Source organism: Nyctereutes procyonoides, unplaced genomic scaffold (assembly GCF_905146905.1).
Source record: "Nyctereutes procyonoides isolate TBG_1078 unplaced genomic scaffold, NYPRO_anot_genome, whole genome shotgun sequence".
NCBI classification, from domain to species: domain Eukaryota; kingdom Metazoa; phylum Chordata; class Mammalia; order Carnivora; family Canidae; genus Nyctereutes; species Nyctereutes procyonoides.
The window spans coordinates 1,649,828-1,675,195 of record NW_026575132.1 but is presented as its reverse complement, the minus strand read 5'-3'; the positions used below and the strand labels follow the sequence as shown (position 1 = coordinate 1,675,195).

General features: G+C 38.0%; 1 protein-coding gene across 4 annotated transcripts in view; it reads left to right on the top strand.

The window, feature by feature from the left end:
* STAT4 (signal transducer and activator of transcription 4) overlaps nucleotides 1-25,368 on the top strand; it is a 95,054-nt gene that overhangs the window by 29,632 nt on the left and 40,054 nt on the right. For 2 of the 4 annotated variants that reach the window (XM_055345694.1, XM_055345693.1), the window contains exon 4: nucleotides 24,380-24,478. The exons of 1 other annotated variant lie outside the window; for it this stretch is intronic. In XM_055345694.1, coding sequence (XP_055201669.1) covers nucleotides 24,380-24,478 — 99 coding nt within the window. Of the gene's footprint in view, nucleotides 1-5,101; nucleotides 5,226-24,379; nucleotides 24,479-25,368 lie in introns of those variants that run through there. One more of the 4 variants, XM_055345696.1, reaches the window with a different exon arrangement.

Genomic DNA, 25,368 nt, shown 5'->3' with positions numbered 1-25,368 from the left:
CTATTTAAAGTGTACAACTTGGGCGCCTGGGTGGCTCAGTCAGTTCAGCGTCTGCCTTCAGCTCAGGTTGCAAATCCCAAGGTCCTGAGATCAAGTTCCGCATCGGGATCCCCATGAGGAGCCTGCTTCTCCCTATGCTTGTGTCTCTGCCTCTCTCTCTCTGTCTTCTGTGAATAAATAAATAAATAAATAAATAAATAAATAAATAAATATTTTTAAAAAATTAAATCAAACCAAAGTAATCCAGGGGGGTACCCTAGACTGCATCTCACTCCGTGGCACAGTGCCTTGGAGCTGGGCCCATTACAGTTCACACATCCTTCCTTCGGTGATGGAGGCCTAAGTAGGCCATGACCCTTCACCTTCAGTGCACGTACATCACAAAAGAATACTTTAAAGACAGACAGACAACTCTTTTTGCAGATCTGCACGTTGCAACCCCACATGACGCTTGGCTCCAGATGGTGTTGTACAAAGACCCGCGCGTGTTGGCCGGGCTGGCAGGCTGGCTCCCCTGAGCTTCCGAGGCCCCGTTTGTGTTTGTTTTAACATTTTTAACATTTATTGAGGATTCTTGCCCAAATCTGTCCATATCCTAATGGTTACAAACTTTCTAACTCTGCTACTCCTTCCAGTACCTTAGAGGGGGAAAAATCCCATAATCTCCAAATCCACAATAAAACCATGTTGGAAACCGCCATAAGGATACAAGTGGAAAAAAAAAATCTTTCCTAGAAACCATAGGACTACAAATTCAGGAAGGACGCAAAAATTTTTAAGTGAATCAAACTCATCAAATCATATACATTAAATGTATAGCTTTTTTTAAAAAAATGGTACTCATACTTTATTCGAGTGGTTTTAAAAAAGAATCATGCCAAAGAAAATCACGGATTTTTGGCTTAATCCTGAGTTAAGAATATTAAGAATTTGCCCACAATGCATATGGCCTCCTATATACAATAGATGATGTTATATACAATTTAAAATCCAATACATTATGAATTTATGATAAGGCCTCTGAGCGCTGGGCTGCGGACCCAGCCCACTCCCCCCAGCTCCTTCCTCCTCTACCACCACGTTGGGCTCCCAGTTAGTACAAGGGCTTTTTCCCGTTCCTGCTTAGCTCTTCTCTTCTCTTCTCTTCTCTTCTCTTCTCTTCTCTTCTCTTCTCTTCTCTTCTCTTCTCTTCTCTCTTCTCTTCTCTTCTACTTCTTTCCTTTCTTTTCTTTTCTTCTTTCTTTTTCTTTCTTTCTTTCTTTCTTTCTTTTTTTCTTTCTTTCTTTCTTTCTTTCTTTCTTTCTTTCTTTCTTTCTTTCTTTCTTTCTTTCTTTCTTTCTTTCTTTCTTCTTTCCTTTTTGATTTTGTGTGTGTGTGTTTGTTTTTAGCATTTCTCACACGCTCTCTTCCCAGCATCCGTCACAGAGGCGCGCAGATAGCCGGCTTTGGGATCTTTGTTGAATAAGCACCCAAAGGAACCCTCTTGTTCCCAGCATTGGCATCACATTAAATCCACAGATGTGCAGGTTGAGGACCAGCAGGCCTTGCTCCCCAGAGAAGCATGAGGAGCGGCCCCTGGAGCCCCGAGCTGGGGTGTGGCTGGTTTGCCACAGGCCTTCCTGCGTGGCAGGGTCGGACTCTCCGTGGAAGGGGACAGTGCAGACTGGAACCCAGGGGCTTGATGATGGTGGCCTTTCTCTGAATGGGCCCCCTTCTGGTGTTACTAAGGATCATGTAGTGTTGACACACCCTCAATTAGTAAATCAAATGCCTTGCTGTCTGGGAAGCCCAAGGAAGTCCCAGGAGGTCCACCCAATGGCAAAAGCAGTCCCAAGTGAGGAGGTTCATTGGGCGGGGGGGGGGGGGGGGGGGGGGGTGTCCGGGTCCAGGTCAGGGTCGCAGCCAAGCCCTTCCCCATGGGGGTTGCTCTGTGAGAAGCAGACGCGTTTGCTGCGTCTTTGATAAATAGCAAAGTAAACAAAGCTAATGTTTTTGTGATTTTCCATTTGAAACCAAGAGGTTTCTGTTTTTTTGCCAAATGGAAGAAGATTTGTCATGCATGCAGTTTTATTTTTCCACATCGTTTAGTATACGTGGAAAATTCAATTAAGAAAAATGATTTTGTTAGTGAATCTCTATCAAATTTTTAAGGGCAACTACCCAGTGTTTTAGAATTTCAGGGGAGTTTCCATCAGTGAATAGCGCTTGTTTTGTGACCTTTTGGCTGGTTTAAACCTGTCAGGTCTGACCACAGAATCATGGTCCCAGGGCACACACTTGTTTTCTCCCACTAACCTATTCATCACCCCTCTTTTGCTGATGCTACCCAAAAGATTTCCTTTTTTTTAAGTAAGAAACATTTATCTGTGTAGTTTATGTAACTTGCCCGCATGAACTGAAGTGAAGTAAGCAGTGTTTCCCGGGTCCCTCCTCTTCTTCCCTCACCACCCCCCTCCTCTTCCCACATTTGACTTACCTGTCCTAACACTCCAAAACCACTTCCTGCACCCCTTTCTCAAGGTATCCCTGCGTGTAAGTAAAAGAGATCTGTTCCCAAAAGGACATGCATCTAGATAGGACAACACTGTCACTATCATCACGTTTGTAGTTACATGTTCTCCTTCTTTCTGAAGAAGTTCCCTGATGTTTTGTTATGTCTCTATCCGTTCAACAATGAATAATCTCTTTATTTCATCCTTGATATGCTTCATAAATTGCAATAATACTATTCAGAGAACATGGAAATTACCTCTTTTTGTAAAATATGGTCATTAACAAAGAAACATTCTATAGAAATGGGGGCTCTTCAGCCTATAGAAATTTGGGGGACTTCCCCACATAGTAAATACCTGCTGAGAAACCAGAGCTGTCATTGTGATTCTCTTGCTGTGACCATACATTGGAACAGCAGGAAGGGATGGTAACAATCTGGATAATCTGGATCCAAACAATAAAAAAACAGAGAAACTATGCTTTGAATACTTCCACTTAGCCTGGGGATACTGAAGCCACGCACAGTGACTTTAAGAAAAATTCCCACATCAAAGCTAAAACGTGGAAACAGAATTTAAAAGTCATAGCAAAAAAAAAAAAAAAAAAGTCATAGCATGGGGATCCCTGGGTGGCACAGCGGTTGAGCACCTGCCTTTGGCCCATGGCCTGATCTTGGAGACCTGGGATCGAGTCCCACGTCGGGCTCCCTGCAGGGAGCCTGCTTCTCCCTCTGCCTGTCTCTGCCTCTCTCTCTCTATGTCTATCATGAAAAAATAAATAAAATATTTAAAAAATAATTAAAAAATAAAAGTCATAGCATAATGCTTAAGTGCACATGCGTTCGTGAATCAGACTCTCTTGGTTGCCTCCTGGCTCTGGTTTACTAGCCAGGTGACCTTTGGCAAGTGACTTAATTCCTCTGCTCCGTGCTATCCTTGTCTTCCCCATCAAACAGGAGAGTGACAGTGCTGAGCCTTTATCATTGGGTTGTTGGAGAGCTAGACAGCAAAATGCCTGTAGAGCATGGTACCTGGCGCTCAAAAAGTCCTCAGCAAATACTACTTAATATACGCCATCTGCAACTGAGTATAATTGACATGTTTCCTTAAGATTGGCATCAGGCAGGAGACTTATAAAGAAAAAATAAGGATGACTTGGTGGGTTTCAGCCCATAAACATGTTTGCAGCATATGTGGAGGCCAACACCCTGGGGGCAAAAGGTTGACTACTATGACACTGAAGAGCTCAAAACAACGAGAAGGTGAACCTCTGAAGCTTTTAAACATTTTTCATCTTAGCAACCTCCCTGGACACTACGTAAAAAACAAGCAAACAAACAAAAACCACCTATATTTATTTTGTGCAATCACAACTTTCTCCAATGAGGTAAAACGTAGAGAAGCATTTGAATTCAATAAATACACTTATCAGTACCAATCCCAGGATCTCTTTACTGACACCCTGGGGTATCCCCAAGCACTGAACATGTCCCCTTTTCAGACAGCAGCATCCTTGTGCAGTTTTTTTCGTCTTTCTCCCCTAGAGGATTCCAGGAATGCTCCCACATAAAAAGTAGATTTTTCCACATACTGTATTACTCTTAACAGGATCTGGCCTAATTGGAATGCTGGGCACGGCGTCCTGTCACAGGGACGCGGTCTTGCTCTGGCCCTGAAGGATGTACGTTTGCTTTGCCTAAAATGATTTGTTGACTCATACATACTTTTTTGCAGAAAGCTCCTTGAATTGGACGCATTTTAATTTTTTTTTTCTAAGCAGCTACTAAACCATGGAACTTAAACAGAATTAGGCATGTGTTTTGATTTGTCTTCTACTTTGCTAAGTTGGAAGAGTTCCCAGCATCAAGTGATTTATTTGCCAACAAAACCGCAAAAGCACAAATGAGACCCCAGAGGTTACAAGTTCTTTTGTAATATCTGTGTTCTGATGGATGGCTAATTATTTCTGGCTTGAGACAGGTTGATAGCAAAACAAGAATTAAGAGCTAGCATTCTAGCACCATCTAATCCCAACTCCTAATGTTGCCGCTGATTCAGTTGAGGCCACAGTGACCCGATGGAGATGCCTCGGTAACAGCTGATTAACAGTCTCCCTCCTGCTCTTTCTTCTGCAGTTTTCACAGGGAGCCCCAGGGATACACCCACAGTCTCAGACCATCACAAGCCCCCTACCCTGATGCCGACACTACCTCACTCGAGGAGTTAGCGATGATTTACTGTCAGTTCCTATCTACTAGCAAGGATTGTTAAATACTATATTTAGAAACCAGGAACAATCTAACCATCCATAAGAGGGAGATGGTTCCACAGATTGTGCCTAGGGAGATCATTTAGTAGCTTAACCTCATTTAACACCATCTTTTTGAAGACTATTTAATGATATGGAGAAGTAATCCTGGGGTGTTATTTATTAAGTGACAATACAAATGTACATCTCAATTTTATATCACGCTCTCTATATTTAAAAATAATTTTAAAAATATGGAAGGAAAAACAAAATGTTGATGCTTATCTTTAGTGGGTAGAATTTGGGATGGTGTTTATATACAGAAATATACTCTTCCTGTGTTTTATATATTTTATTCAGTGGACATGGATTACATGTATAACTTGGAAGACAAGGAGTGTTCTTTCAAGCAATCCAATGTATTCACAATCAACTGGAAGAGGAGAGTTGGTAGCTGTACAAACTATCCTTTTTTCTTTTTAAGAGTATGTCTGCATGAATATGATGCATGATATATGTGCCATCCACTCATGACTTTGGCTGAGGAGTGGCTTGATCCAACTTAGATTTTAACAAGATCGCTCTGGCTACCATGTTTAGCCAGGCTAAAGGAGGATACTAGTGGTACAAGAGGTGGTGAGAGGAGCTGGATTTCAGCTGGTTATACATCACAGTGTTTGATTTTAAAAACTATCTTCCCACAACCTATTATTTATTATGTGGTAGTTTAAATATGTCTTTTAAAAATGATTTAATTTATTTATTCATGAGAGACACAGAGAGAGAGAGGCAGAGACACAGGCCAAGGGAGAAGCAGGCTCCCTGCAAGGAGCCCAATGTGGGACTCGATCCCAGGACTCCAGGGTCACACCCTGGGCCGAAGGCAGATGCTCAACCACTGAGCCACCAGGGGCCCCTAAGTATGTCTTTTACATGTATTTTATCAATGGGACTTGTGATAAACCTAAAAAAACATTGAGTATAGCAGGCCTTCTTTTAGAAAGTAATACCAAGTCTGCTTTTACCTTTCCTTTTTAAACACCTGCTCCTATACTAACAGTTGCTCTGTCTCTATGGAGAGCCACCAAGGTTTGAGACTAGGAGTCTCAAAGACTAATAGAGGCAAATAGATCAAAATTAAAAACCCAAAAGCATAATATGAAAAGGAGATGGTACCTAAGGTAGGAAGCGTTTCTCAGGAGGGAAAAAGAGAAAGTGGGGGTAGAATTAAATTTGTGTTGGACACAGGAAAGGATAGAATTGATACCAGAGATAATAAATGGAGGATGTGGGAGGCACAGGTGAAGCACACAATGTAGTGATGTGGAAGAAAATGGTATGTGGAAATCAGAGACAGAAGGGCCAACACAAATATAATTAAAGACACCAAAAAAATAGAACAAAAATAATCAAAAATAGGTTCTAGAAGCACCTGGCTGGTTCAGTGGGTGGAGTGTGTAACTCTTGATCTTGGGGTTGTGAATTTGAGCCCCACATTGGGTGGAGAGATTACTTAAAAACAAAACCTTTAAAATATACAGATATATATTTATTATTATATATTTATGTGAATTTTATATATATTTATTTATATAATATATTATTATATATTATATACTTATGTAAAATTTTATATCTGTATGTTCTAGAATACTTTTCTGGGTTGCCAAAAAAACCATTTGGAGGTAGAGTTGAGAGATTTAATTAAAGTATGCTACACACCTTATTCTGACATGAAATTTCAAAAGTTTACCTTTTACTCCAGACACTATAAGTTTTTTTTTTTTTAGATTTTATTTACTTATTCATGAGAGACACACAGAGAGAGGGGCAGAGACACAGGCAGAGGGAGAAGCAGGCTCCATGCAGGGAGCCCGATGCGGGACTCGATCTTGGATCTCAGGATCAGGCCCTGGGCTGAAGGCGGCACTAAACTGCTGAGCAACCCGGGCTGCCCCATAAGTGAGGTTTGAATCACAACGTCATGTAGCCGCATCTTGTGATTAGTGCAAGTGAGAATGGCCGAATTAGAGAGGGAGCAACTGGGAATTGTGTATAATCCAGCCCATGGTATCAGTGCTGCCATCCATAGGGAGAGGAGCATGTATGAATGTGAAACTACATCACATGTAGCCATCAAGTGGCTGCAGTGGTTGAGAACCACTAGATCCAAAAATAGCTTTTGGTATATTCAAAGATTATTGCTAGAAGCATGTAAAACTATATGGATACCTTCTGAAAAAAGTGGAGAAGGTGGAAGAAAAGGAGCAAAAGATAGGCAAAGGAAATAGAAAACCAGGTGACAAAGTAAAATGAAATCATTAAATGTGGCAATGAATCCAAGTAGGTTAAGCTATCTTTATTTTTTTATTTTATTCATTTATTCATGAGAGAGGCAGAGACTCAGGCAGAGGGAGAAGCAGGCTCCATGCAGGGAGCCCGATGCAGGACTCGATCCCAGGACCCGAGGATCACGCCCTGAGCTGAAGGCAGATGTTCAACCCTGAGCCACCCAGGTGTCCCTAAGCTGTCTTTAAAAATGAAGATTTTCACTTGGAATCAAAACAGAAAATTCAATAACATGCTATTACAAGCAACCCCCTAAAATTAGGTTCTAGAAGAGTTAAAAGTAAAAGGCAAAGGCAAAGATCTATCAGGCAAATACAAACAAAAAGAAAGCACCATCACTATGTATGATGTTATAATAATATCATAAAATAGAAATGAGATATAATAGCTGACATTTATTTAGTACTAAGGACATATAACATCTCATTTAATCCTCATGATGGTTATGAGGTTGTTAGAGTCAAATTCCAGTCCAAAAGAAATCATCAGGGTAAATATAATATGACTCTTAGAGACAATTTTAAATGAACATCTACCATTCACAGGTCAGTATGCAACAAAGCATTGTTAATCAACAAGTAAAGTAAAAATTATAATAAACACAAGAAGAAGACACAAGAGACAAGTAGTAGTGGGACACTTTAACACTTTTCTCTGTCTCTGACCTATCAAGTAGGCAAAAACAAATGAACAGGATCTAAATGCTATAGTTTAATGAAGTTGGTTTAACAATAAATCACAGCATTTTAATGGTGAAAACTGCAAGTAATCTAAATACCAACTGTATAATTTATTAAACAAACCAGACTAGGGCTAGAATAACCATTAAAGCTATTAAAGTGATATTGTAGATGGTTATTAGACAGTTAAAATACTTTAAAAATGATATTGTAGATGTTTTAATGACATCAGAATTATCAATGCAATGGAAAAGCGGATACATTTTGACATACAGGATATGCTCTGAATTTTATTTTTTTAGAGTGTGTGTAAATATATGTAAATATACACACAGAGGAAATAAGCTAAATGGATATGTCAAAATATTGACATTGGTTATCTCCAGATGTTGTGATTATGGGTGATTTTATTTTCTTACTGAGTTTTCCACTTTAAATTTTTCTTCAAAGGGTATTTTGTGTCTGCAGTCAGAGAAAAACATAAATGACCTTTGTTTAATGACTGAGTGTGATCTTACCAGCATCCCACTTGATTCTCACAACCTAGGAGAGAAAAGGTACAGATTTTATGGGGGAGGAAATCAAGGCTCAAGAGAGGTAACACAGGGGTTTTTTTGTTTTTGTTTTTTAATGTCATAGTTAATGGCAAGACTCGGGTAAAATCCTGACTTCTGACCTCAAATCCTGAGGACTTTCCAGGGCATTCTTCTGGGTAAACCATGTCTCCATAAAGGCCTTGTACAAATGCTGCTGGTTTAGCATGTCAAGTGATCAAGGCCCTGAGGCAATAACATATAGAAACCCATACAGCCTAACAGGATTTTGCATCCAAGATGATAGGAGAAAGTGACTAGAATTAGCTCTAACTGATCAAGGAACTAAGGGAATGAGATCATACATTTTGCTAGAAGCTGGAAGTGGAAATAGTCCTGAAAGCCAGAGCTGGTCACCAAGAGACAAATTTTACCTGGTTAGCATCTTTTCTAGAGGTGCTCTGAGAGAAAAAGCTACTTTAAGCATAAAGGTGTTGGTGTGGCTTGCATTTTAGGCCACTCTAAAGACCACTTTTCAAGTGTCGCCCTGGGTATCTATAAACCAACAGTAGGATTCATTGTTTTAGAAATGCATCTGTGACCTGGCCTTATATTCACGGTTGAGTTATAGATCATTTGTGCACTCACTTTCCATTATTTATGAACTATTAGCAATTTTTCTGTTTCCATTTCTCTCAGGTGCTGGTTAAGTTGTAGTAATACCTCCGCTACAGTTGTAAAGAGATTGTGGATTTTTGTTCAATGGAAAATGTACAGGGACACTTTGAGAGCTGCTTTGTAAATGTCAACCTTCTTCAGAGATGGTTTTATTTTTTCGGATTGGAATAATTTTTCCACTTCTTGCTTTAGGAGTTCTAATTTTCTAAGTTTTGCACAATATGTAAATTAATATAAGTTTTTACTAATGGAATTTTTATTATAAAAATAGTTTTAAAACGTTTTCCAATTGCTTAATAATGCAAATCTTTGTAAATACTCAAACAACAATGAAAAGTCTAAGAAGAAACTAAAAATCCCCTGAAATTCCATCAAAATAAGATAATCACCATGAACATTTTGGTCACTGTCTTTTCATGCTTTTACTGAATACACACAAGTGATTTACCATAAATTCGGTATTATACGTGCAGCCTTTTTATTGCAAACTTTTTTTTCTTTTTTCTCTTATTTCCATCCATGCCATCACCCCCAAGTATATCATTGTTAACCAATGTGTGCTCGTCCATACCTGTACTTGATTACTTAAATAAAATAGGAGAATGTACAATTTATCCCCCTATATATTGTCTGTCGTTATGGAGTTTTATAAGTGAGGAAGTCAAGATTTTTGTCATTTGCAAAAATGAAGTTTTGTTACTTTCCGAAGTTTCCATCAGAGAAGCCTCTAGATTTTAACGGTAGCAAACGGTCTGTGGAGTGGCTGTGCCACAGTTTATTGAGCCATTCCCGTCAGGTGAGCAAGCACTTTGCTTCCAGTTTTTCTCTATCATAAACAGTGTCGAAACAAACAACCTTGTGCATGCATTCTTACAGGCTAGTGCTTGTCTTTTTACGGGATGGATTCCTAGAAATGGGCTTGCTAGTCAAAGGCATAAGGACTTAAAATTTTAGGTGATAGTGTCAGATTGCTTTCCAAAATGGGTTATAAAGTTGACATCAGTAAAGTGTATGAGGATATGAGGACCCTCTCTCCCCATCTCCATTAGCAGTAGGTATTTTATTCATTTTCATTTTTGCCTCCCTGATTGTTGAGAAATAATCTCTCTTACTATCTTACTTTTGCTTTTCTCTGACTGAGGCTGGGCATCCTTTCTCAAATTTATTAGTTCTTTGGATGTGCTCTTTTGTCAGTCTCTTATTTACTTTCTTCTAGTAGGCTTTCTCATCAATTTCAAAGGATTCTTTATATATTAGAAATAAACCCATGCTCATATAGTCAATCTTTGACAAAGGAGTCAAAAAGATACAGTGGAGAAAAGATAGTCTTTTTTTTTTTATTAACGGTGCTGGGGAAACTGGACAGGTACACACAAAAGAATGAAACTGGGCCACTTTCTTACACCACACACAAAAATACAAAATGTATACAAGACCTAAATGTGAGACCTGAAACCATAAAATTCTGAGAAGAGAACATAGGCAGTAATTTCTTTGGCATCAACTGTAGAAACATTTTTCTAGATATGTTTCCTGAGGCAAGGGAAACAAAAACAAATTAAACTATTGGGACTACATTAAAATAAAAATCTTTTCAGCAAGGAAACCATCAACCAGGGAACCTACTGAATAGAAGAAGATGCTTGTAAATGATAAATCTGACAAGGGGTTAATATCAAAAATATATAAAGAACTTACAAAACTCAACACCAAAAAAACAAATAAATCCAATTTAAAAATGGGCAGAGGACCAGAATAGACATGTTTCCAAAGAAGATATGCAGATGACCAACAGATACATTGAAAAGATGCTCAGCATCACTAATCAGGGAAATGCAAGTCAAAACCACAATGAGATGTCACCTCACACCTGTCAAGAAACAACAAATGTTCATGAGGATGTGGAGAAAAAGAAATCCTTGTGCAGTGTTAGTGAGAATGTAATTTGGTGCAGCCACAATGGAAAACAGTCCGGAGGTTGCTCAAAAAATTAAAATTAGAAGTGTGATATAATCCAGTAATATTGCTACTGGATATTTACCCAAAGAGAATGAAAACACTAATTCAAAAAGATGTATGCACCCCTTTGTTTATTGCAGCATTATTTTTAATAGCCAGGATATGGATGCATCCCAAGTGTCCATCCATAGAAGAATGGATAAAGAAAATGTGGTATAAATATACAATGAAATATTACTCAACCATGGAAAACAATTGAGATCTTGCCATTTGCAATAGGGTATAATGTTAAGTGAAATAAGTCAAAGAAAGACAAATACTGTATGATTTTGTTCTTATGTGGAATTTAAGAAACAAAAAAGAAAATGAACAAAAGAGACAAAAAAACCAGACTCTTAAATACAAATAAACTGATAGTTGCCAAAGGGAAAGTGTGTGTGTGTGTGTGTGTGTGTGTGTGTGTGTGTGTGTGTGTGTGTGTGAAGGTGTTGAAATAGAGTACATTTATTGTGATGAGTGCTGGAAAATACACAGAATTGTTGAAACGTACCATACACTTGAAACTAATATAACACTATGCTAATTATACTTTAATAAAAATTTTTAATATTAAAAAAATATCTTTCATGTAAAATAGCTCTTTCATATGATTTATTGATATTTTTCTCAGACTACCATGTGTCTTTTGGCTTTATGACATATTTTTCCATACAAAAAGTTTTCAAATGTAGTGAAAAATTCATCTTTTTGAATATAGTTTCTGGGGATCCTGCCATTGCTAAAAATCTCCCAACTCTTAAATTATACATGTTTTCCTAAATTTTACTCTAACATTTTTTTTTAAATTAAGACTTCAGTCTAGATAGAATTATTCATAGAGAAATCCAGCTTTTTTCTTCTGGATTGATAAGCAAGTATACCAGCAAGATTTTTTTAAGTAATCATTTTCCCCCACTGAACTGAAAAATACCACCTTTCATATTTTAATTTTCACAAATGATAATTTTCCATCACTCTCTGGTGTGTTCTGCTAATTCGTTAAATGTCAGTAGTATTGATTATAATGTGTATTTATGAATTAGAAATGTACCACCCTTCATAGTATACGTCAGTATCTTGTATGGGAAATCCTCCTCCCTCCAACTTGGAGACCGTGACCTGGTGGTTGATTGGAAGCACACACGCTGGTGTCAAATTGAATCCTGGCTTCAAGTTGCTGCTCATTATCTCAGTTTACCTATCTGTAAATTGGGATAATCCTATGTATCACAGTTGTTGTGAAGATTAAATGAAGCAAAACATAAAACACTTAGAAAATTTCCTGACATATTTTAAGCACTAAAAAACTAGCTTTTGCAGTTTCTTAACTGTTGTGCAACATTTCTTTCATTTTAAAGTTATTGACTCTTCCCTTCAACCCAAACCCTCTGAAAGCAACTCTTGGGAGTCTAACTTAAATTGCATTAAATATGTGTATTCATTTTGGGACAATTAACATTTTTATGTTACTATATATCACACCCTGGAATTCTGTTTTATCCTGTGTTATGTTTTTAATTTATCCCCTTTTAGATCTTGATTAAATTCTTCAATATGGTGCTAGTTTAACTCATATGACTTGAACCTTTCTTGTTGAATTTATTCCTAAGTTTTAAAAATTATTTTTCATATTATTCTGATTGTAACATTTTCCCCATTTCCTGTTGTAGAGAGTTATGGCCAGTATAGGGGGGAAAAAAAACATGTCATCTTGATTATGCATTCTAGCTAGACTTTTATTAGAGTCTCTTGTTTTTGCTGTACATACAGTTATTTACTCAGCAAGAGAGATGTGTGATGCCTTCCTTACCAAGATTTACACTTAATATTCCATTTTCCTGTCTTTATACTTTTGTCTTAATACTCTGTAATTAGGATAATGTGTCCTTGTTATCACAAGAGTACAGGTGAAAGGGTGACCAAAGGATATCATTAGACATAAGCACAGGACACTGATTCCTTTACCATCAATAAAAGATGTCTTACCTTACAGAAAGCAGGAGCCTCAGCTTGGGTGTGAACCCCCATGCCCTGGGGGACAACCCTCATGGTTCAAGTCTCCCCAAAGCAGCCTCACTACCTGTCAACCAAGTGAGAATCCCATCAGGCCTTTGAGAAGCAAAGTTGCCATCTCTGGCAATATTTCATACCTGCTATCCTCTTCCAAGCAATCTCAAGACTCCAGTTTCATCTTTCTGGCTACTGGGGACACATGACTAACAAAATCTCCAGAAGGATTTAAAGAGAGAGGCCTGGGGGTACCTGAGGGGCTTTTGCATCCAACTCAGTCAGTTATGCATCCAACTCTTGATTTTGACTTAGGTCATGATTTCAGGGCTGAGAGATTAAGCCTCCACCCCAGGCTCTGTGCTGGACATGGAGCCTGCTTAAGATTCTCTCTCCCTCTTCTTCTGTCCCTCTTGCCGTCTCTAACAACAACAACAACAACAACAACAAGACATAGGCCTTTACCAACATAGAGGTTGAATAATAGGCTTTTTCTGTTATTATCTCAGGAGGAGATTATCGTAATTTATTCACCCCACTGTTGATCATTCAGCATGCATTATGAAGATCCTACAAGGTGACAGTTATTTCCAGATTAGTCTTGAAGAAGACCAAGCCCTGCTTTTTGACAGATGCAGAGTCTAGATGGGGAATCAGATATAGAAATAAATCATGGAAATGCTGTGTGAGATGTTTTATAACACAAGTAGGTACCAGGATGTGCACAGGGTCCTCCTTACCTCCTTTCCTTCCTTTCAAGCTAACAAGTGATCTTGTATTGTTTTCAGGGCTGCTAGAAAAAGACATGTCTCTGGATCATTATTATTCATCACAAAAGCAGTAGTCTGAGCTTCATGACCATTTGTATTGGTTCTCCATGTACCCTGAGTTGCTAGGGTGATGCAGTGGGCTCCTCAGAGGTGTCTGCACACTCAGTGGATTGTGTTACAGGAGAAGAATACTGAACTTCAGGAATTCACTATTCTGATAGGTAGCAAGAAGCAAGCCTGCCCTTCACCTGGGCTCGGTGGGGAGACTTTACCTCATTTAAGGTTGCTTGCTGCAAATACAAATCTGAAAAATGAGTAAAGAATGGTCTGGGTCTTGCACTCTTGCCATATCCAGCAAGATTGTGCAGGGGACACCCAGGGTCCATGGCAGATTGCCTCTCTCTAAAGTAACTATAACTGCCAGAGGTATTAAGACCTCAGTTGTCTCAGGAAGTGATTGAATAATTTTGTAATCAAACACATGCTCCTTTTCTGTTGGTTGCTTTGTTTTTACCACTGCAGCTAGCTATCCTGAGGTTCCATAAAAAATGGTTAGTCCTTGGGATCCCTGGGTGGCACAGCAGTTTGGCGCCTGCCTTTGGCCCAGGGCGCGATCCTGGAGACCCGGATCCCACATCGGGCTCCCAGTGCATGGAGCCTGCTTCTCCCTCTGCCTGTGTCTCTGCCTCTCTGTGTGTGTGTGTGTGTGTGACTATCATAAATAAATAAAAAATTAAAAATTAAAAAAAAAGAATGGTTAGTCCTTGAACAGATTTATCATAGAAAGTATTATAATTTCCAGGGAAAAATAAAATTAAATGCATCTGTGGCTCAAGGGTTTTGGTTAAATAAAGGGGGAGTACATTTTTTTAAAGGCAGTAATGATTTGGTAAGGTCATAAATTAAATAAAATGCACCTAGATTTGAAGGGTTTCTTCTCCCTCACTTCCTAGTTCTATGACTTTTCAGAAAAGACATAACCCTGAGCTTCCTAATATGTACCTTGCAGGCTATTGTCAGTATTAAAAACAAAGCTTGTAAAGCCCCTTGCATATAATAGGTAGTCGGCAAATGGCAGGTTCCATTATTATTATTATGTTCAAATATATAAATGGTAAGTGGAGTTTGTTAACATCTACCTTGTGTTCTTGCTGTCATTTTGAGTTAAGCAGTTCATTTATCTCTTAATTCCAAGGCTGTGAATTGCCAAGGAGCATTGAATTTTGGTCGTCATAATGATCTACTAGGCGCCAAACTCTCTTTTCCTCCTTTCAAAGTTTCAAAGCCAACATTCATCTTTTACAAAAACCTTTGCCTAAATCAAGCAAAGAGAAAGATCTTATATGAAGAATGTACATACAATTTATCACTTCGTGTTTAGTTTTAATTTTAAAAATGACACATGCTTAATTATTTTAAAAATTCTAGTAATGCCAGGATACCTGGGTGGCTGAGCAGTTGAGCATCTGCCTTTGGCTCAGGTCGTGATCCCGGGGTCCTGGGATCGAGTCCCGCATCAGGCTCCCCATTTTGCTTTAATTCACTACATTTTAAAAATAGGTAGAGGAGCCAAAAGAAATATAGTTAGAAAATATAAGGGAAAAAACAACTTTTCTTATTATAGTAGCAGCAGTGAGTTTAATGATTGGGTGATTTTAGGCATAAAAATGAGACTTTATAACCTTGACTTTCCAGACAAACTACAAACAAACTATGTATGTATATAAACTCTAAGTATATATAAAATAGTTACAAAAAATACATAAATAAGATAAAATAGTTGCTATTCTTTAATTCACTGGGGAGCCTGCTTCTCCCTCTTCCTATGTCTCTACCTCTCTCTGTGTGTCTCTCATGAATGAATAAATAAAATCTTTAAAAAAAATTCTAATAATGCTGAAGAATTGAGGTAAAAGTGAAAATTTCCATCCCCCCTTCCCATTTCCCCAAGGATAATCATTAATGACAGTTTGATGTGTTCCTTCCGTGTTTTTTCCTATGCTGAGATAGTGTGGTGTTCTTTTCTTCCAAAGATGGCATGAATTATGCTCAAGTGAAAGCATTATATCATTATTATTATTCTAATTGCTAGCTTGTGGGGTTTTTTTTATTCAAAGAAGCTTTTATGTATTTATGTGCATGCAAAAGTTAGTTCTAAAGAAATGACAAGAAAGTCCCTACAGCCTATTGTCCTGAAAGCCCCAAATACATAGTCTTCTTTTTTCTGGAGCTTATATTCATGTTAAATGCATTTCCTAGAACATAACTCAGTCTTCATTGTCTTTATAACCAGTCTTTTCTTTCATTTCTGTGAAACCAATTGGAAGATTTTCATCTTCTATTTGGCCATTTGTGAGCTTTAAACTCTCCTAACACCCCCAAGAGGCAACAAAGAAAACTCCTTCTGTTAATAGAAAGTAAGTAGAACTAAGGCATTAATCATTTCTATCCGTGGAGACTCTCTACCTCATGCTTTATCAAGAAAATCTATGTGGTGACGAGAGTATTTAAGGCTGACTGAGCAAGAAAGGCAGGTAAATTCTATTCATTTGAAATTTGTTCACTCCTGGCCAGAGAAATAGCATAAGGATAAGTGAGAACTGTGGCTTCCATAAGATGATTTTAAAAATAGGCTTGATTTTCTGGAGCTGCCTTGAGTTTACAGAAAAACTGAGCGGGAAGCGCAAAGAGTTCCCATCACTCCCTCAGCCTCCCTCCCCGCTGCCAGAAGCCCCCCTGCATTAGTATCTTGTGTTCTCCGTGGTGCCTTTGTTCCAACGGAGGAATCAATAATACAGTGTTAAAGTCCGTGGTTTACCTTAGGGCTGACTGTACGGCCAGGTATCCGCCACTGCAGCCTCTACAGAAGAGGCCCTGTGCCCTAAGAGCCCCCCACGCGCCCCCTGTGCATCTCTCCCTCGGTCCCTGCCCCCCAGCTCTGGGCAACCACTGATGCTTTCACTGTCTTCATAGTACAGACACAGCCTTTTTATATTGGCTTCTTTCATTCAGCAATGGTTTCCTCTTTGTGTAGCTCGACAGCTCATTTCATTTTACCACTGAGTCCTATTCCGTCCTAGAGATGTACCAGTTTGTTTATCCATTCACTATTGATGTACATCTTGGTTGCTTCCAAGTTTTGATAATTAGGAGTAAAATCGCTAGACACATTTGTATGCTAGTTTTTCTGTGAACATAAGTTTTTAATTCATGTGGGTAAATACCTAGGAGCCTGACTGCTGGATTGTATGGTAGGAGTATGTTTGACTTTGTGAGGAACTGCCAAACTATCTCCCAAAGTGGCTCTACCATTTGAAAGCTCCCATTGCACCACACCCTCATTGGTGTTTGGTGTAGCATGTGTTTTGGATTTAACCTTTCCAAAAGATAGTGTAGTGGTGTCTCATGGTGGCTTCAATTACCGTAAAGGATAATTGTCTTCTAAGTCTCTTAGACGGGTCATTCTACATCTAAATCAACCTTAAGATGACCAGATCAGCTCATGCTCAAATTACTGGGTTTTTCCCCATCCTAGACTTGCTCTTATGACTCTCATGAGGAAATACTAGGTAGAAACCATTATGAAAAAGCATGTGCTCAAAATAAAGGGAAAGAAATAGTAAAAGGCTGATGCTGAGAGAGCATATTGTCAAGTAGAAACTGGCCAGTGTGTTTTGGGCAAGGATAAAAATAATCAAACAGCAGTATTTGGGAGGATAAAAGGGGAGAGAGCTAATTGGCAACCAGAAGTGTGCAGTAGGGTGCATATTGCCAATAAAAATGTGAATGAAAACATTTTACTCCGTAATTGGAGACGACTGTGTCACATCCCAGAGACACCATAAAAGAAGAAGTGTCAACATTTCGGTGTAGTATGGTTGTGAGTAGTTAAAAACAATGAGAAGTCACCTGTGGGGAGAAGAGCTGGTGTAGCAGAGGCAGGGGGTGCCCTTCCATATCCCCTTGGGCCTCATCATTTTCGTTCAATGTTCTGAAATGCCAGCATCTACATTTCTTTTGCTTCAGGGCTAATGAAGACTACAGTTGGTGTAAACATACTCCATTTCCCAAAACCCTTGGATAGATAGCTCTGTCACATGTTCTACACTGCCTCCCAGCCCATGTTAGACAATGACATGATAACACCCCCCCTTTGGATGCCTTCTTTTCTTCGTCTCACTTATCCTCCCTCCCATAACTGTGTTTTTGGGGATCAACTCCCAATTACACTTTTTGTACTGGAATTTTGTTGGTTACATGTTTCTTCAGAATCCCACGTCCCCATTGACTACTATAGACTCCCTCATTCAAGACTCCTCTGAAATTTGTCCTGGGACCCATCACTTTCATCCTGCAGTTGCCAAGTCCCGGCAGCCAGAAAGCAACATCTGATCATTCTTGCACAGTGCAGAGGAAATTAATTAAATATAGTGTTGACTCTTCCTCATGTGTTTGCATTTTAAAGGGGATCCTTGGAGAAATAACTCAAAAGAGTGAATGTCTAGTTGTAAAATCTGATTCTGTGCCACCTGAGTGGAGGAGATTATTTTGAGCAAGACTTCTCATATCCTTTACCTCTGATTCTGGTACTCCTTGGACCATTTGGGAGAAAAAAACAGATGAACTAGTCACTAGTGACAAGTCAAAATTAGAAATCAGATGGAAGGGCAGGAGAAGAATTTGAAGGAAAGCCAAAGAAGTTAGCATAAAGTAGCAAAAAAAAAGAATAAAACAGCTTATTTATCAATTCTAAGACACCTTTTTTAGCATTTTAATCTCTGAAATGAAAATGCTTCTTCTAATCAATAGCATCTCTTACTTACTGTTGTCAGGTGGCAAATGCAATGTCATTGTCGTTGCCTATGATGTGAAATTTGGTCACAGCTATTTGTGTTGTCACTTCGGTTGAATAATGTGCACTGTCGGCGTAGCATATGTTGAGTTTAATTGCTGTTTAAAGTGTCATCAATATAATACTGATTTAAGACTGAAACGAATAGCTATCATGTATGCAGAATGGGATGGGAACAAATCAGCAGGGTATAAATTTGATATTTGTTAAGCAAATTATTTGTCACTGGATGGATGATCCTAAATTCCATATTTTCATGGAAAGTAACAGTAAAGTCCTTTATAGGATGTAAGAAAGGAAGAAAGATGCACACAGGCAGAAGAAATTGTGTTATATTTTATTACTGAGATTCATGCAAAAGGATTGCCTATCATACACAAAGCAGTAGTGGCAAGAGAAATTGCCAGATTCCTCACAATAGGTGAATGAAATCTCCGTGCAATAGGAAACTTGAGTAAATGAATCATGTGTTGCAAGGAACTATGTGTAAGATGTATGATATCTATTTGTCAGAAACTTCCTCCTGATTTGGAACAGAATGCATTTAACTTCCACTATGCCATGAAGGAAAAAGTTAAATATGTGCTTAATCAAATAAATAATGCCTGGGATGGGAATTTGTTTTCTTTGATGAGACTTAATATTACACTGTCAACACAAAAGGATCTTTGGAGTCTGAGTTTGAGTTATGGCAAGCAGTATGTCACTGTAATCTTATAACTGCCAATTGCTGAAGTTACTGCCATATTTAATTTAATTTAAACAATGTCTAAGAATAATAACTTCTTCAAAGATATTATTAGGAGTGGATCCAAAGAGTACGGGTAGTGGTTGAGCTGATAGAGGACTGGTTAGAAGGCTTCTGGAATAGACTCCCAGGAACCTACTATAGATTCTGGTCCTCAGTGATTTTATGGACATATTTCTGAACACTTAAATAATAATTTCATCTAAAAGTATAGTGATATGGTTGTTAATCATGATGGCATGATAGGCCACTACGATCCCTCAGTGTTTCTGTCAACAAACCATATAAGGACCATTTGCAGACAGAGTGTGAATCTGAGTCCTCGTTTTTGTCTGAAAATTTTCTACTAAGAACTTCTGATAAGATCAAGAAAGCGCTAGCATCAGAATTTACAGAATGGAGACAGTAGTTGTGCACACTTTAAAGATTTTTTTAAATTTATGAGAGAGAGAGAGAGAGAGAGAGGCAGAGACACAGGCAGAGGGAGAAGCAGGTTCTATGCTGGGAGCCCGATGCAGGACTCAATCCCGGGACTCCAGGATCACGCCCTGGGCCGAAGGCAGGCCCCAAACCACTGAGCCACCCAGGGATCCCCAGTTGTGCACACTTTAAAGAAATGCTGCATCACCGACATTCTTGACATCCTAGAGGACATTATTTTACTGAAAAATATGAATGCCAAAGACTCTAAGTTGAAGAGATTCAAAAAATTTGAATTCTAAATATGTGAAGAGGTTTTGGAATGCATTAACCAATTTACTTCATATGTATTTACCCTTTTTATATATACACAGTACTGATATGCGATTTTTTTAAAAAAATTTTTTAAAGATTTATTTATCTATTCATGAGACAGAGAGAGAGAGAGAGAGAGAGAGGCAGAGACATAGGCAGAAGGAGAAGCAGGCTCCATGTGGGGAGCCCGAAGTGGGAGTCCATCCCAGGACCCAGGGATCACGCCCTGAGCCAAAGGCAGCTGCTCAACCACTGAACCCCCCAGATGCCCCTGATATGTGATTTTAAGTATTATATCTCTGTAGAAATAAATCCAGTTCTTTCCATAAGTATGAAATAAAAATTCCAAGTGATAAAAAAGCATTATGTCATAGTTTATATTTTTGTTTCAAAGCTAAGAGCATCATTAAAGTTCAGTTCACAGAAATGGAAGGTTTGACTCACTGGTAATATATAAGTCTGAATGTGTATGACAGCACCACAAGGAGAAAAATCCACAGAATAGATTTTAATGTGCCTCTTTCATAACTGTGCCTTTTTAATGTGCCTCTTTTCAATAACTGATAAAATTAACTAGGGAAAAAATCCACAAGGATGCAGAAATTTGAACAAAACAATGAACAAACTTGGGTTAATGATCCTGTATAAGACATTTTGCACTGAACAACTGCTTCTCCACAAGCTTACAAAAGGTCCATCTGCTGGGCCACAAAGCAATTCTCAGCAAATTCTAAGTGGCTGAAGTCACTCAGAACATAATCTCTGATTAGAATTTTTAAATCTATTTAAAAAAAAAAACAGTTAAGGGGCACCTGGGTTGCTCAGTTGGTTAAGCATCTGACTCTTGGTTTCTGCTCAGGTCATGATCTCTGAGTCTTGAGATGGAGCCCCACATTGGGCTCCATGCTGGGCATGGAGCCTGCTTAAGATTCTCTCTCTACCTCTGCTCCTAACCCCCCACTTGCATGCTCTCTCTCCTTCAAATAAGAAAAAATAAAAATAAAAAGCTTTTAAAAAAATCAGTTAAAAAACAGATAAGTAGAAAACCCTTATGTTTGGAAATTAACCAATACATTTCTAAATAAGACTTAGGATGAAGGTAAAATTTCTGATGCAAGTTAGATGTTAGAAAAGGGAGAAAAATGTTATCAATATTCATACAAGATATGATTTGTGTAAATAGAAAATTCAAGATAGTCTACATATAAACTGTTAGAATTGTTAAGAGATATTAAAAACTCATTATTAGGGACACCTGGATGGCTCAGAGGTTAAGCGCCTGCCTTCAACCCAGAGCATGATCCTGGAGTCCTGGGATCGAGTCCCATGTCGGGCTCCCTGCATGGAGCCTGCTTCTCCCTCTGCCTGTGTCTCTGCCTCTCTCTGTGTCTCTCATGAATAAATAAATCTTAAAAAAAAACTCATTATTAGAGTCAAGAGTTTAGCAAAGTTGATAGTTTCAAAATCAATAAATGGAAGTCAAATATATTTCTACATGCAGCAAAAACAATTAGGAAAAAAAGATACCATTTATTCTGTTATCGAAATACCAATTATATGGAAATAAACCTAATAAAAAATAGGTAAGATCCCTATAGATAATTATAATGCTTAATAGAGAGGCATTAAAGAAGACCCAAATAAATAGATTAGAACATAATTATAAAGAATGCTAAGTCTCCCAAATGTATCTAAAGATACCATGCCATTCAAATTCTCAACGAGGCTATATGTGTGCAGGTTGACAAGGTAGCTCTCAGAATTTATAGGGACATGCAAAGAAAGCTATTCTCCTTGACTTCAAAACTTATTATAAAGCTCTAATATTTAAAATAAGCTGTTGACAAAACAGAGATAGAATTCTAAGATGGAGTGAAGTTCAGAAGCAAACCCATCCACACATGGACACATGATTTATGAAAGAACTGGCCCAATAGAGCATGGTGAAAAAGCAGAATGTTCAATAAATACTCTTAGAACTGAGTATCTGTATAGAAAAATGTGAAAAAAAAAGAAAGAAAAGTGTGAAAAGGACCTCATATTATTAACAAGCTCCAAGCGAATTACAACGAAAGACAACATTATAAAGGCTTAACAGAGGAAAAAAAGCTCCATGACTGCAGGTTAGGGCAAGATTTCATAAGTCATAAAAAGCATTAACTATAAATGGAAGAATTAATAAGTTTAACTTCACTTGACTTCACTAAACTTCCATACACTGCTTCTTGGGAAAAGATAAATCACTGATGTACTAACCATACATGAGACAGACACACAAAATGTGCAGTTTTTCTCTCTCTGACATTCTCTTCCTCCCACCAACACACACTCAGGGGTGTTGTTTTGGTTTGTTTTGGTTTGCTTTGGTTTAGTTTTGGTTTTGGTTGCCTTTTTTTTTTTTTTTGAGGTCCATATACGTGATAACTGAAAGGTGAACATGAGTACATCTTTGATATTTACAAAAATAAAAAGCACCAATTTGGTTTTTAATCTGTAATGATCAATTTTCCTTAAGAAGTTTTTGTCTCATACATTTAAGTGTAAGGGAATAAGTCGGGAAAATGCAAAAAGGAAGTGAAAAGATAACCTAGATGAACACAGTGGTGCTCCTGTGCATGAGGAAAAGCTGAATCAAAGGGAAGGTAAACAGTGCAGGTAGGAAAGGAAAATGAAAATGTGCACAATGAGGCTGAGAAGCATTGAAAGAAAATATCTGAATGATCATGGAAAAGCTCCTATAATGGTGAGAAACACAAGGACGAATAATGGTGATTTTCAGGGTCTTAGAGGAACTCCAGCTCTTGGACAGGAAGAGGAGTTTTCAAGTTTATGTGAGCAACAGAGCCTCCAAAGGAGCCCTAGAAGAAGCCATTTATTTTTAACAATGGAGTATTTTAAAATAAAGGCAAAATGAGGAAACGTTTTTCTTAGGAAGTTGATAGGAAGGTATATGGAAAACACCAGTAGATCAGAGAATTAACAACAGGAACAAATTCCAACGAGACAGAATCTGAAATTGTCAGCATGCAGAAATGGGAAATTTGGTGTATCTGCTCAATAAATGGGATCATTTGGATTTCTTTACCTCATGAGCTTCTATCAATTCACATTTGTTTTTTCTTTTGGAACTCTCTGACTTAAGAGGGAAAAAAAGAGTTTTGAAGGTTGTAGAATATGGAAGAGTAGGAACTCAGGAACTTGGTATTTACCCTAGTTTTACAAATACAAGTCCTAATGAATGTGCATCATCTAAGAAAATTGTGGCAGCAGTGAAGGTCATAAAAATGTTTACAACCTCATTGCTTCCATTGAAAGACGCTTTAGTTTGTTCAATCTGTATAATCTTCCTTTTGATTAATTGTTAATTTTCCACTTTATGGATTGTTACTTTATTTTTTCAGTTATCGACCCTTTTGACCATTTCAGAGATAATTAGCATGTCCTTCAGAAAGGAGGGTAGAGGGAAACTAAATAAGTGTATTTGTCTACATTTATTAAGCTCCTGTTAACCCTGGTTTGGAAAAGGTCTATTGATAAAGAAGTTTAACACTACTGACTAAAATGATGGTGTTGTTGGAATTAGTCCTATAAACTCAGACAACTCAAATACCTACAGGGTCCTGGCAGGTAGGTAAATTAGTGCCTGGGTTACTCAGTGGTGGGCACGATGGCAGCTGTGGGTGCACATGCTCCTTCTGAAGGGGTTATGGTATTTAACTTACACAGCATATCTAGTGGCTGAATTAAACCCATGGGCTGCAAGTGCAGCATCCTTAGGGGTGATAAAAAATGTATATGCCTTGATGTGATAAAAATATAATTGCTGAAATGTGTGATAGTCTTATTCCAGCAAATTCACGTAGTTAAAAGCTAGTCAACATGAACACCACCAAAGAGGGGCTGAAAGAGTGCTTTAAGCATACCATAAAGTACAGAGCGAACAAGTGGACAGCTGGGGCCGCCCTGATTCATAATTTGCAAAGAAGCAACTCTTTTACCTAAAACTTACCCTAAATAAATGGATCTTCTTGGGTGTGTGTTCAGGGCCTTTCCTACAGAGGTGTTCAAGAATTATTTTTAATTAGTAAAATGATTTTTGAAGAGAGAGCAATATGCTACATAGGAGTTTCATTCCCAATACAAGTTTCTGTGGCTTTAGAGTGGATTGTGGAAACAAGTCCCAAATAATTTCATATATTTATTGGGAGATTATTTTTTATTTGTAAGTAGTGATGTTCTCCTATGATGTATATATTTGAGCTTTTATGTTTTTGCTCACTTTTCTTCAGGGAAAATTTCATGGAAATCCAATGCATGTAGCTGTGGTCATTTCAAATTGTTTAAGGGAAGAGAGGAGAATATTGGCTGCAGCCAACATGCCTGTTCAGGTAATATTTTCTGAACTTGTGGTCTTGTTATGACCCTGAACTCAATTTTTCTGAAACATTCTTTTCTTCCCAGCCAGCTCCTTCTACCTATGTTAATGGTGCCTCCATCCTTCCAAGCACTTGGAGTCAAGGTCTTAGGATCATCTCTGAGTAATTCCTTTTCTCTCCCTTCATCCTGAGATAATTACCAAGTCTTTCTAGAGTTTGTTTCTGGAATCCTATCTATACATTCTTCTGTTTCCATTGGTCACACTCTTGGTCCATGGTCTTAAAATAACATATATAGTTAACTGCCCCCTAGCTGAATTCCTAACTACAATTTGGACTTTGTTTCCCTCAGCATGTTTATCCTCAGGAAATGACCTTGCTCAAAACCTTCCATGGCTTCTGATTTCCTACCCCACAAGTCCAAAACTACTCCACACCCAAAATGTTATCTTATAGAAATTCCATAAATACTTGCTTGTTGATTGTTTCAATGTATTTTACCCTGCCATATTTTAGATTATATGTTGTCACACTATCCTGAATGAATTCAGAGCCCCCATCAAAGACAAATAGATGAATCATTGAAGTTTTGGGTAATACTTTTTCAGTTAATCCTTATAAAAAGGAAAGAGTATGTAAGTAAGCGATTTTTCAGATGAAGTCCTCCATAATTTAGCAGATCACACCACTATATTTATTTTTAAAGGTCCAAGAAAATATCTTTTTTTTTGAGCTGTTAAAAATCTTTAGGCTTAGTTATGTCAGGTTATGATTGTTTTTGGAGAAGTATGAAATTTTAACAATTTGTTCTTCATTTTTTTAGGTGAAGGATCGTATCATTTTTATTTGATTTAAAATCTAAAGTATAGTGCTTCTAAAATAAAGATAGTTTGATTTAGTGC